Raw genomic sequence first — 13,414 nt, forward strand, 5'->3', positions numbered from 1 at the left:
TACAGTGCTCTGCACACAGTAAGCGCTCAATAAATACGATTGAATGAATGAATGACTACACCAGTTTACATGTTTTGTTTTGTTGTCTGTCTCCCCCTTCTAGACCGTGAGCCCGTTGTTGGGTAGGGACTGTCTCTATCTGTTGCCGACTTGTACTTCCCAAGTGCTTAGTCCAGTGCTCTGCACACAGTAAGCGCTCAATAAGTACGATTGAATGAATGAATGCAAGTCACTTAACTTCTCTGGCCCTCAGTCCCCTCATCGGTAAAATGGGGATTAAAACTGTGAGCCCCCCGTGGGACAACCTGATCACCTTGTAACCTCCCCCAGCGCTTAGAACAGTGCTTTGCACATAGTAAGCGCTTAAAAAATACCATCATTATTATTATTATTATTCAGTGTTGACCGGACATACGCTGTGGGCAGAGCGCTGCACTGACCACCTGCTTTGTGTGGAGTGCTGTGCCCTACTGTGCGCAGAGCGCTGTGCTGGATGCCCATCTTCTAGACCGTGAGCCCACTGTTGGGTAGGGACCGTCTCTATATGTTGCCAACTTGTACTGCGCGCAGAGCGCCGCGCTGGGCACCCACTGTGTGCAGAGCACTGTGCTGGATGCCCGTCTTCTAGACTGCGAGCCCACTGTGGGGTAGGGACCGTCTCTAGATGTGGCCAACTTGTGCTTCCCAAGCGCTTAGTACAATCAATCAATCAATCAATCAATCAATCATATTTATTGAGCGCTTACTGTGTGCAGAGCACTGTGCTGGGCGCTTGGGAAGCGCAAGTCGGCAACATGTAGACGGTCCCTACCCAACAGCGGGCTTACAGTCTAGAAGAGGAGCAGTGGGTTCTCGCCTGTCCCGCCGTCGACCCCTGGCCTGGAATTTATTACTCTATTTATTTTTTTTATGTTACCTGTACATATCTATTCTATTTATTTTCTTTTGTTAATTTGTTGGGTTTTGTTCTCTGTCTCCCCCTTCTAGACTGTGAGCCCACTGTTGGGTAGCGACTGTCTCTAGATGTTGCCAACTTGTACTTCCCAAGCGCTTAATACAGTGCTCTGCACACAGTAAGCGCTCAATAAATACGATTGATTGATTGCCCTCCCTCCGCACATCCGCCGAGTTAGCTCTCTTCCTCCCTTCAAAGCCCTACTGAGATGTCACCCCCTCCAGGAGGCCTTCCCGGACTGAGCCCCCTCCTTCCACTCCCCCTCCTCATGCCCCCCGCCTTACCTCCTTCCCCTCCCCACAGCACCTGTATATATGTTTGTACATCTTTATCACTCTATTTTACTTGTACGTATTTATTTTATTCAGTTAATACGTTGGGTTTTGTTCTCTGTCTCCCCCTTCTAGACTGTGAGCCCGCTGTTGGGTCAGGACCATCTCTATATGTTGCCAACTTGTCCTTCCCAGGCGCTTAGTACAGTGCTCTGCACACAGTAAGCACTCAATAAATACGATTGATTGATTGATTGATGATTGTACTAAGCACTTGGGAAGTCCAAGTTGGCAACAACTTGTACAGTGTTCCACACCCAGTAAGCGCTCAATAAATACGACTGAACGAATGATTGCGGTGTGCAGGTGGTGGTTCCGGGCGCGGAGGCTGTGCTGAGCACCCTCCGGGTGGGTCCACGGAGTGTGTGCCAGGCAAAGGGAGATTCCCCGGCGGGTGGCTTTTAGACTGTGAGCCCACTGTTGGGTAGGGACCGTCTCTATATGTTGCCAATTTGTACTTCCCAAGCGCTTAGTACAGTGCTCTGCACACAGTAAGCGCTCAATAAATACGATTGATGATGATGATCATCAATAGGGCCCGGGCCTAGCGGGGAGAGGCACAGTCCGTGGGGGCTTCCAGTTGACCCCGTCGGGCCGCGGGCCCGGCTGGAGGCCTGGGATTCCCGGCTGCTGAAGGGGCCGCGTGTGTGTTTGTGTTGTTGTGTTGTTGTGTGCGTGCGTGTTGTGTCCCGTAGATCCCGCGGCGGGCATGCAGATGCCCTGCAGGCTCCGGACGCCGCCCCCGCCGCTGGCCCAGGGGTCCAGCGGCCAGCTGCACGCCGCCTCGGTCAGCTCCCTAAACGTCACCTCCCGCAGCAACCCCAGCCCCGCGCTGACCGACCGCTCCCTGCCCGGAGACCCCCCGGAGCCCGGACCCCTCGGGCGGGATCACTGGCTGCTCAACAGCAATGTCCCACTGGAAACCAGGTAGGCCGCTGGCGCGCGCCCTCCGCAACAATGACAACAATAATGGCACTTATTGAGCGCTCACTCTGTGCCAAGCACACTTCTAAGCGCTGGGGAGGATACAAGGTGACCAGGTTGTCCCACGGGGGGCTCACAGTCTTCATCCCCATTTTCCAGATGACTTCTCTGAGTGACTTGCCCGAAGTCAATCAATCAATCAATCGTATTTATTGAGCGCTTACTGCGTGCAGAGCACTGGACTAAGCGCTTGGGAAGTCCAAGTTGGCAACATAGAGAGACGGTCCCTACCCAACAGAGGGCTCACAGTCTAAAAGGGGGAGACAAAGTCACCCAGCTGACAATTGGCAGAGCCGGGATTTGAACCCGTGACCTCTGACTCCCAAGCCCGGGCTCTTCCCGCTGAGCCACGTTGCTTCTCTGCTTGACATTCATTCATTCATTCAATCGTATTTATTGAGCGCTTACTGTGTGCAGAGCACTGGACTAAGTGCTTGGGAATCAATCAATCATATTTATTGAGCGCTTACTGTGTGCAGAGCACTGGACTAAGCGCTTGGGAAGTACAGGTCAGCAACGTATAGAGACGGTCCCTACCCAACAGTGGGCTCACAGTCTAGAAACCGTATTTATTGAGCGCTTACTGTGTGCAGAGCACTGGACTAAGCGCTTGGGAAGTACAGGTCGGCAACATATAGAGACGGTCCCTACCAAACAGTGGGCTCACAGTCTAGAAGGGGACATGGGACCACAACCTCATCTCCTTGTATTCCTCCCAGCGCTTAGAACAGCGGTTTGCATGTAGTAAGTGTTTAACAAATACCAACATTATTATTATTATTATTATTATTATTATTACCCTCGAGAAGTTGACAGATTGAGGGGTGGGGCTGGGGGCTGAAATAAAATAAATCCCAGCTAGGGGAAGTGGCAGAGTAGAAGGGTCTAGACGAGGGGTGAGCATCAAAGGGCGGAAGGGATGCCCCAGTCAATCAATCAATCGTATTTATTGAGCGCTTACTGTGTGCAGAGCACTGTACTAAGCACTTGGGAAGTACAAGTTGGCAACATATAGAGACGGTCCCTACCCAACAGCGGGCTCACTGTCTAGAAGGGGGAGACAGACAACAAAACAAAACATATTAACAAAATAAAATAAATAGAATAGATATGTACAAGTAAAATAAATAAATAAATAGAGTAGTAAATCCATACAAACATATACACAGATGCTGTGGGGAAGGGAAGGAGGTAAGGCGGGGGGGATGGAGTGTTGGGGGGAGTCGAGTTCATAGTTGAGGCAGGAGTAAGTGGTGGGGAGAGGACAGTATAACAGACTGGGCCCCAATCAATCAATCAATCGTATTTATTGAGCACTTACTGTGTGCAGAACACTGGACTAAGCGCTTGGGAAGTCCAAGTTGGCAACATATAGAGACAGCCCCTACCCAACAGTGGGCTCACAGTCTAGAAGGGGGAGACAGAGAACAAAACCAAACATTAACAAAACAAAATAAATCGAATAGATACGTACAAGTAAAATAAACAAATAGAGTAATAAATATGTACAAACATATATACAGGTGCTGTGGGGAAGGGAAGGAGGTAAGGCCGGGGGGATGGTTGGGGGGGAGTTGAGTTCATAGGTGTGGCAGCAGTAAGTGGTGGGGAGAGGACAGTATAACAGACCGGGCCCCAATCAATCAATCAATCGTATTTATTGAGCGCTTACTGTGTGCAGAGCACTGGACTAAGCGCTTGGGAAGTACAAGTTGGCAACATAGAGAGACAGTCCCTACCCAGCAGTGGGTGCACAGTCTAGAAGGGGGAGACAGACAGACAACAAAACAAAACATTTTAACAAAATAAAATAAATAGAATAGATAAGTACAAGTAAAATAAATAAATAAATAGAGTAATAACTATGTACAAACATATATACAGGTGCTGCGGGGAAGGGAAGGAGGTAAGACGGGGCGGGGGGGGCCCAGACCGGACCCGATCGTATTCACCCGCCATGGGTCGAGGGGCAGGAATGTCATTTCTTCCCATCCCGCTGCCTTTGGGCACTGTGCCCGGGCGGCCCTCACGGCCCCCACATGTGACACGCTTACCACGCACCTGTGCACAGGGGTCTGTGCCCACGCATAGCGGTGTGCGCAAACACGGGGAGAAGCCTGCCCGCGTCCGGAGGGTCCGTGGCGTGTACCTCTTCTCTGTTCTCTGTCTCCCCCTTCTAGACTGTGAGCCCACTGTTGGGTAGGGACCGTCTCTCTATGTTGCCAACTTGTACTTCCCAAGCGCTTAGTCCAGTGCTGTGCACACAGTAAGCGCTCAATAAATGCGATTGATTGATTGATTGATTACCTGGGCCCTCCCCCGCGCGGGGCAGCTGCGTCCCCGCCCTTCGTCGCTCTGCCAGGCCTGTGCGCGGCCGCTGCTCCCTGCGCTCCCCCGGCTCGCCGTGCTCAGTGTGCTCCCGTCCTCCCACGTGCCTGACCGCCTTCATTCGTGTCTCCATGTGTGTGTACGTGTGTGCGTGTGCGTGTGTGTGTGTGCCCCCCTCCCCCCCGCCCGTAGAAGCCTAGCCAAGCAGACATTCCTAGACACATTGCAGGACGGCCTGATTGAGATGGACAGTCTCCCCGCCGCGGGCCGTGACGGGGCTTTCGCCGACGGGTACGTGAGCCGTCCCCGCGCCTCTCCCGGGTCTGATCGTGGGGGCCGCCTGGCCTCGCCCTGGTTGCCCCCCTCCAACCCTCCGGACCCCCTGAGGCAGCGCCTGGCTTCCACAGCCTCTTCCTAGGGGCCTGGGCTCCACAGGTGGGTCCACCCACCCAGTGGCCCCCATGCCACCCTCCCATCCCCTGGCACCCCCACCCTACGGTGGGCCCCGGCTGCTCTGTGGGACGGCGCCGGCGGGGCCTCGGTGGGGGCAGCGTGTTGGGCCCGGCGGCCCTTCCCCTGGCTTGGTGAGCTCCCGGTGGGAAGGGTCTGGGCCGTCACTTATTTCCCAGGTCCACCCCAAGCACCCTCCCGGAGGCGCCCGGGTGGAGCTCCGTCCCCGCTTTCGGGCCCTGGGGAGCAAGGCCCTGCCAGTGGGCATCCTGGCACTGCCAAGGCACCAACCTGCACCGACAGCCACCCGACTCCCACCCCGGGACCGGCTTTCCCCTTTCAATCAATCGTATTTATTGAGCGCTTACTGTGTGCACAGCACTGCAGGGGGGCTGCGGGGACGGACACACACACACGGTGCTGTGTTTACGGGCACAGACACGTACACTTGGTGGCATCCATTCACGTACGGTGCTTAGACGTGGGAGCGCGTCGACATGTACCAACGCACCCACGTGGTGTGAGGGCATGTGAGATGCACATTTGCAGCAGTGTGCGTGCAAGTGATTCTGTATTTACAGGAACGGATGCCCGGGTACAGAGGTGGCGTATATGTAAGACGCTCACACACAGCGGGGTGCATACACATAATACGCTCATGTGTGGTGGTGTATTTCCATGTACGAATGTGCCCCCAGGGTGGCCGGTTGATACGTACAGCTGCCCCAGTCACGGTGGCGTTTACCTGTGTAACTGCACACGCGTGGTTACACGTGTGGTTGCACACCCTTGGAGTGGTGAGCGTACAGACGCTTGCCAGCCGTGGGTGTGAGACCCCCTCCCTCTCCCACGCCGCCGACCCACCTTCCGCGGCGCGCTCTGCTCTGTCTCCGGCAGGCACTTCCTGTTCAAGCCCGGCGGGGGCACGTCCCCGCTCTTCTGCCCGACGTCGACCCCCGGGTACCCGCTGACGCCCGGCACGGTGTACTCCCCACCCCCGCGGCCCCTGCCGCGCAGCGCCCTGCTGGCCCGCCCCGCCTTCGGCCTCAAAGCGTCCTACCCGCTGTGCAGCTGGAAGTGTGCCGCGCTGGGTGCCATCGCCCTCTCCGCCGCCCTCGTCGTCCTGCTGGCCTACTTCATCGGTGAGCGGGCCCGGCCCCCGGACAGTCCGCGTGGGGAGCGAGAGAACGGCAGCCCCTCTTCGGGCACGCCACGCCGCCATCCCTGGGAGGGAGGGGGCTTAGGGACCATTTGGCCCGGAACCGGGTGCTGGTTGCCCTGCTGGACACCCACCTGGGCCGTCCGACCCCCCGGCCAACCTCTCACCCAGTGACCCGGCACACATCACTCAATACCCCCAACTCTCCCTTCTCCATCTCGGACTCTCCCCCAATGGCCCAGTACAGACCATCCGATCTCCCCGACTCTCCCTTCTCCATCTCTGACTCCCCCAGAGACCCAGCACAGACCATCTGATCCCCCGACTCTCCCTTCTCCATCTCTGACTCCCCCAGAAACCCGGCACAGACCATCCGATCTCCCCGACTCTCCCTTCTCCATCCCTGACTCTCCTCAGTGACCCAGCACAGACCGTCCGATCCCCTTGACTCTCCCCTCTCCATCCCTGACACTCCTCAGTGACCCAGCACAGAGCATCCGATCTCCCCGACTCTCCCCTCTCCATCCCTGACTCTCCTCAGTGACCCAGCACAGACCATCCGATCTCCCCGACTCTCCCCCTCCATCCCTGACTCTCCTCAGTGACCCAGCACAGAGCATCCGATCTCCCCGACTCTCCCCTCTCCATCCCTGACTCTCCTCAGTGACCCAGCACAGACCATCCGATCCCCCCCCGACTCTCCCTTCTCCATCTCTGACTCCCCCAATGACCCAGCATAGACCATCCGATCCCCCCGACTCTCGCTTCTCCATCTCTGACTCCCCCAATGACCCGGCACAGACCATCCGATCCCCCCGACTCTCCCCTCTCCATCCTGACTCTCCCCCAGTGACCCAACACAGGCCATCCGACGGCCCCGACTCTCCCCTCTCCATCTCTGACTCTCCCCCCGTGGCCCAACCTGCACCAAGAATAGGGAGAGGAGATTGAGTGGATAAGAGAGCAGTGACGGTATTTATTGAGCTACTGAGTGTTTGACGAATAGTAGCCGGCATAAGCCAGCTTGGTCAGAAGCGCTAGGAATAATGGTCAGTTAAAGTCTGCAGGAGGCTGTTGGGAGTGACATGAGCAGAGGTGGTGGGAATTTCTCTGGGAAAGCCTCCCAGAGGTGGGGGAGGTCTTCCGGAGGCTCTGAGGTTGGACAGAGCGGAGATCCGGCAGATTGGAATCCAGAGCGATTTCCAGGTGGGAGAAGGGATGAGGGGCCAGACGTGGGAGAGGCCGGGGACTAGTGACACTTGGAGGGCCTCTCACCAAAGACCCTCTCAGGCCGCCCCGCAGTGTCTGCATGATAACATCCCTTTTTTTCTTCCTTTTTTAAAACGTATGGTATTTATTAAGCGCTTACTACGTGCAAAGCACTATACTAAGTACTGGAGAAGATACCACCTTGCCAACTCACAGTCTTAATCCCCATTTTGCGGATGAGGTAACCGAGGTACAGAGAAGTGCAGTGACTTGCCTAAGGTCACTTAGGCAACTTGTTGCCAACTTGTACTTCCCAAGCACTTAGTACAGTGCTCTGCACACAGTAAGCACTCAATAAATACGATTGATTGATTGATTGTCACGCAACAGACAAGGAGTGGAGTCAGGATTAGAACCCAAGTCCTTCCGACTCCCAGGGTCGTGCTCTGTTCACTGGGCCACACTGCTTCTCAGAAGAGCCCCCCACCCCCGGTTGCTAGTGGGGTCTTTCCCTCCCCCAGCCCCAGGCATGGCTCCCAATCCCTTCCTTCCATGATAAAAAAAAAACCCAATGAATTAGTCCAGTGGGGCCCAAGCATCCTTAACGGAGGCCTTCCCTTCCAGACCCACCGATCTCATCAGCAGCCCCAACTCAGATATTTAATTAGATTTTGATGAAAAACTGTGTTTAATTTCAAGTATAATCAATTATTAATTACTGTAATGAGGGAATCTGACTGGGTTTACTAATTAACTCATTTAAAAATTATGAATAACCTTTTCATTTGTAATTATTTTCCACATCCTGCCAAGCTGTGGGGAAGGATTGTCCCCCTCACCGGGCCTCCCTCCCTTCCCCCCTCCAAAACGAGGCGCCCGGCTCGGCCCCTCGGCCCGGCCCGCCTCCTCCGGGCGGCCTTCCCGGATGGAGCGGGTCGGCCGGTCGGGTTCCTCCCACTGAGGCCCCGGGAGAGGGAGATGGGCGAGGTGGGACTCAGGGCAGACCCCTACCCTAGTTGAGGGAAGCTGCTCTGGCCTTGGGTGTGCCCCCCCTGTGCCCCCAATTCATCATCAATCGTATTTATTGAGCGCTTACTGTGTGCAGAGCACTGTACTAAGCGCTTAATAATAATAATAATAATGGCATTTAAGCGCTTACTATGTGCAAAGCACTGTTCTAAGCACTGGGGAGGGTACAAGGTGATCAGGTTGTCCCACGGGGGGCTCAGTCTTAATCCCCGTTTTACAGATGAGGGAACTGAGGCACAGAGAAGTGAAGTGACTTGCCCAAAGTCAGACGGCTGACAGTTGGCGGAGCTGGGATTTGAACCCGTGACCTCTGACTCCAAAACCCGTGCTCTTTTCCACTGAGCCACGCTGCTTCATTCCATTCAATCAATCGTATTTATTGAGCGCTTACTGTGTGCTGAGCACTGTACTAAGCGCTTGGGAAGTACAAGTCGGCAACACTTGCCAGAAGGCATTGAGATAGGACCACAGCCAGGTTCCCGGATGATTTCCCCAAGGGAGGCCAGGGAAAGGAGGCCCTCGCCCACAGAAACACTGAGCTTATCTGTTTCCGACCAGTCCCGCCAGCCTCCAGGGAGCTCTCCTCATTCATTCATCCATTCAATCGTATTTGTTGAGCGCTTCCTGGGTGCAGAGCACTGGACTAAGCGCTTGGGAAGGACAAGCTGGCAACACTCCTCACAGTGCTCCCGGCAGGGTGCCGGCCCTCCCCTTGACAGGGGAAGAAACTCAGGCCCAGGGAGGTGGAGGTTACAGCCCTGCTCTTTCCAGCTGCCTCATTCATTCATTCATTCAAGCGCTTAGGACAGTGCTCTGCGCACAGTAAGCGCTCAATAAATACGATTTGATTGATTGATTGATTGAGCGCTCACCTGATTGAGAACCCACTGCCACTAGCAGTACAATCCTGTTTGCACAATTAGAGGAGATAATTGAGTCAGTTGATTCTGAACTGTTTGCCTTATGGTATTTTTTCATCAATCAGTCCTATTTATTGAACGCTTATATGTGCAGAGCGCTTGGGAGAGTACAGAACAACAGAATTAGCAGAGACTTTCCCTGCCCATAATGAGCTTGCGCGCTTCCTATGTGCCGGGCGCTGTACTAAGCTCTGGGGTAGACACAAGCTAATCAGGATGGACGCAGTCCATGTCCCACATGGGGCTCACGGTCTTCACCCCCATTTTACAGATGCGGTAACTGAGGCGCCGAGAAGCGAAATGACCTTCCCGTGGTCACGCAGCAGACCGTGTCATTAGAATGCATTAGAAGCCACTTAACTTCTCTATGCCTCACTTACCTCATCTGTTAAATGGGGATTAAGACTGTCAGCCCCCCGTGGGACAACCTGATCACCTTGTAACCTCCCCAGCGCCTAGAACAGTGGTTTGCTCATAGTAAGCGCTTAATAAATACCATTATTATTGTTATTATGTCCTTTTGACTCCCAAACCCCTGCTCTAGCCTCGAGGCCACGCCGCTTCTCGCGGTGGGAGTCTCCAGGTGCTTCCCTGGGCCGCCCTCCCGGGCTCAGATTTTGGTCCGGCCTGTGCAGCTTTAGGCAGGTTCGCGCAGGTCCCTCGGCCTCCCGGGAGGGGTTTCGGAAGAGTCTGTTAGGCGGCTTTTAGAAAATAACAAAGGAAAGGGGACTGGTTTTTGAATCAGCACGTTTCCAATTTCCCTAACGGGAAAGGAGAGTTCTGATCTGTCGGGTTACAGAGAACCCACTGCCACTAGCAGTACACTCCTGTTTGCACAATTAGAGGAGATAATTGATTCTGAAGGGGAAGGGAGGGCGGTAATGGAGCATGGCACATCCGAGTTGTCTGAACTGTTTGCCTGAAGGCCCAAGTTCAGGTAAATTTTGTATTTCCTTCGGGATTTTTTTTCTCTTTTTTTGTAGGGTGAGGGCTTTGTGTTACTTAAAGATAGGGAAAAGGTGCAGTCGTTCTCCCCATTTTCCAGAGGAGGAAACTGAGGCCAGGGAGGTATTTGTCAGCGTCAGGCGGATCCCAAACGGTGGTTTCTACTGAAGTCCCTTCCCAAATCCCGCCCTCTGCTTTCCCAGCCTGGCATCCTGCCTCGGCTACAGCTGCCCCCGCCTTCCCTCCCTCCGCCGCGAGGGCCGAGGGTCTTGGGGATCACCGTGGTGCCCGACGGATTGTGGGGTGGTGGTAGCGCCCGAGGCCTGTGGTCTCAGCGACACCGGGCTAGGGGCTGTGGCAGGCCCTGTGCTGGGTACATTATTATCTCAGACAGGAATGCTTTTCGGGGGGGCCTTCCCTGTGGCCACCGGAGCCCTCTGGGGTTTGGGGAGCCCAGGGGTCCTGGTTCCCCCATCTCGGGGCCGGAATAGGTGACACGGGTGTCCCGGGGAGCCGCCCCCAAGGAAGAGGGGACGGTCTCAGCCAGCAGTGCTCTCAGGAGGGGATCCCGGCCCCCCGAGCCAGCCCCCCACCTAAGGGGTTTCCTCATTGCTCCCCCAGCCATGCACCTGTTCGGCCTAAACTGGCACCTGCAGCCGCTGGAGGGACTGGTGTACGAAAGCCCGGACGACACGGCCAGCGGGTGGCCCGGGCCCACGGACGCTTCCCCGTCCCCCTCGGCCGGCTCGGGCTTGGAGTTGCCGGACCGAACGGGCCATGGCGCCGGCCCAGGTAGAGTCGGCGACTTTTTTTACATTTTTTTTAAGGCATTTGTTAAGCGCTTTCTACGTGTCAGACACCGTCCCGTGTCACGCGCCCCTGTGTCTGCACCTCTGAGAGCCGCCGGGCCCCGTGTCGCCCACCTGCCCCGCTCCCCGGAGCTGCCCTCCTCTTCTCCCTCCCGGGCACGGTCTGGGCCGAGGCTGGCCATCACGCACGGAAGGGTTGGGTCAGTGAGAAAAGTTAGAGCTTGGTCAGTGCCCAGCCAGGATCACGTCCCCCATCTTCCTGCCCTTCACTGCCGTGGAACTCTGGGCTCTGTGGGGGGAAGCGCTGGCCAAGGGGTATTCCCGCTGTCCAGCCGGACCCCGGCCCGGTGTGGCAGGCCGGGATTTGGCCAGGGAAGGGGAGCCGCGGGGCGGCGCGGAGACCCCAGGCCCCGCTGATGGCGGTGACCCTTCCCCTCCGCCCCGTCGGGGACCGGCAGGCAAGGCCAGCGGTCTTTTTCCGGAGGACGGCTCCCTGGACTCCGGGGAGATCGACGTGGGGCGGCGGGTGTCGCAGAAGATCCCGGCGGCCACGTTCTGGAGGTCGCAGGTCTTCATCGACCACCCGCTCCATCTCAAGTTCAACGTGACTCTGGGGAAAGCCGCTCTGGTGGGCATCTACGGCCGCAAGGGTCTCCCCCCGTCACACACCCAGGTAACTGCCACCGCCCTCCGCTCCTCGCCTCGGGGACGGCACCCGAGATCGGGGCTGAACCTCCCCTGGCCCCAACCCAAACCTTCTGCCCCTTCCCCCGGGAAATAATGCCTCGGGGCTCTATGGGACCCTGGGGGACGGTGGAGATAGGCCGTGCTAACCACTGTCCAGCGGCCCTCTCCCTGCGCCATCCTGCACCCCAGCTTCTCCTGCAGTCATCAGCATGGACCACCCAACATCCCCAACTCTCCCCTCTCCATCCCTGACTCTCCCCTGGCACCCAGCCCGGACCATCCAATGCCTCCAAATCTCCCCTTTCCATCCCTGACTCTCCCCCGGGGACCCGCCACTGACCATCCAACATCCTTACTTATTCATTCATTCAGTCGTATTTATTCATTCATTCAAGCAGCGTGGCTCAGTGGAAAGAGCACGGGCTTTGGAGTCAGAGGTCATGGGTTTGAATCCCGACTCTGCCACATGTCTGCTGTGTGACCTTGGGCAAGTCACTTAACTTCTCTGAGCCTCAGTTCCCTCATCTGTAAAATGGGGATTAAGACTGTGAACCCCACATGGGACACCCTGATCACTTTGTATCCCCCCCAGCGCTAGAACAGTGCTTTGCACATAGTAAGCGCTTAACAAATGCCAACATTATTATTATTATTTATTGAGTGCTTACTGTGTGCAGAGCGCTGCACTGTAGAGAAGCGGCGTGGCTCCGTGGAAACAGCCGGGCTTTGGAGACAGTGGTCATGGGTTCAGATCCCGGCTCCACCAATTGTCAGCTGTGTGACTTTGGGCAAGTCACGTCACTTCTCTGGGCCTCAGTTCCCTCGTCTGTAAACTGGGGCTTGACTGTGAGCCCCCTGTGGGGCAACCTGATCACCTTGTATCCCCCCCAGTGCTTAGAACATAGTAAGCGCTTAATAAATGCCATCGTTATTATTATTACTAAGCGCTTGGGAAGTACAAGTTGGCGACATATAGAGACGGTCCCTGCCCAACAACGGGCTCACAGTCTAGAAGGGGGAGACGGACAACAAAACAAAACACGTGGACGGGTGTCAGGTCGTCAGAACAAAAAGAATTAAGGCGAAATGCACATCATTAACAAAATAAATCGAATGGTAAATATGTACAAGATGTACAGCCTCGACTGTCCCTCTGTCCCCGACTCCCCCGCGACGCCCTGGCATGCCCCCCCAATCCGGTGCCCCCTTCCCCGTCCGGCCTCCGACGGGTCTCCCTGTGGTCCCTGCGTCCTCTTTTCCCAGTTTGACTTCGTGGAGCTGCTGGACGGGCGTCGCCTGCTGGCCCCGGAGGGGCCCCGGCGCCGGCCCCGGGATTTCGCGCCTGCCGCCAGCCACGACACGGGCTTCATCCAGTATCTGGACGCCGGAATCTGGCACCTGGCCTTCTACAACGACGGCAAGGATCCCGAGCTGGTGTCGTTCCTCACCACCCCTATCGGTGAGGACCCCCGCCCCCTCCGTCCTGCCCGCCCGCAGCCGTGGTGGCCGCATCAGTAGCCATGGGGTTGCCCGAGGGCCAGATAGGACGGTTACCCAGTGCGGGGCAGCGTAATGGGTGTCCGTTACGTGCAGGGTGCTGTCTTGGG

The 13,414-nt window shown here is 56.2% G+C and overlaps 1 protein-coding gene across 1 annotated transcript in view; it reads left to right on the plus strand.

Moving 5' to 3' along the window:
• TENM4 (teneurin transmembrane protein 4) overlaps window positions 1-13,414 on the plus strand; it is a 391,883-nt gene that overhangs the window by 354,520 nt on the left and 23,949 nt on the right. Inside the window, exons 9-14 of the mRNA XM_038761748.1 lie at window positions 1,983-2,214; window positions 4,792-4,890; window positions 5,947-6,191; window positions 10,933-11,103; window positions 11,579-11,793; window positions 13,071-13,266. Of these exons, the coding sequence (XP_038617676.1) occupies window positions 1,983-2,214; window positions 4,792-4,890; window positions 5,947-6,191; window positions 10,933-11,103; window positions 11,579-11,793; window positions 13,071-13,266 (1,158 nt within the window). The remainder of the gene's footprint in view (window positions 1-1,982; window positions 2,215-4,791; window positions 4,891-5,946; window positions 6,192-10,932; window positions 11,104-11,578; window positions 11,794-13,070; window positions 13,267-13,414) is intronic.

This window comes from Tachyglossus aculeatus, chromosome 20 (genome assembly GCF_015852505.1).
Source record: "Tachyglossus aculeatus isolate mTacAcu1 chromosome 20, mTacAcu1.pri, whole genome shotgun sequence".
Lineage (NCBI taxonomy): Eukaryota > Metazoa > Chordata > Mammalia > Monotremata > Tachyglossidae > Tachyglossus > Tachyglossus aculeatus.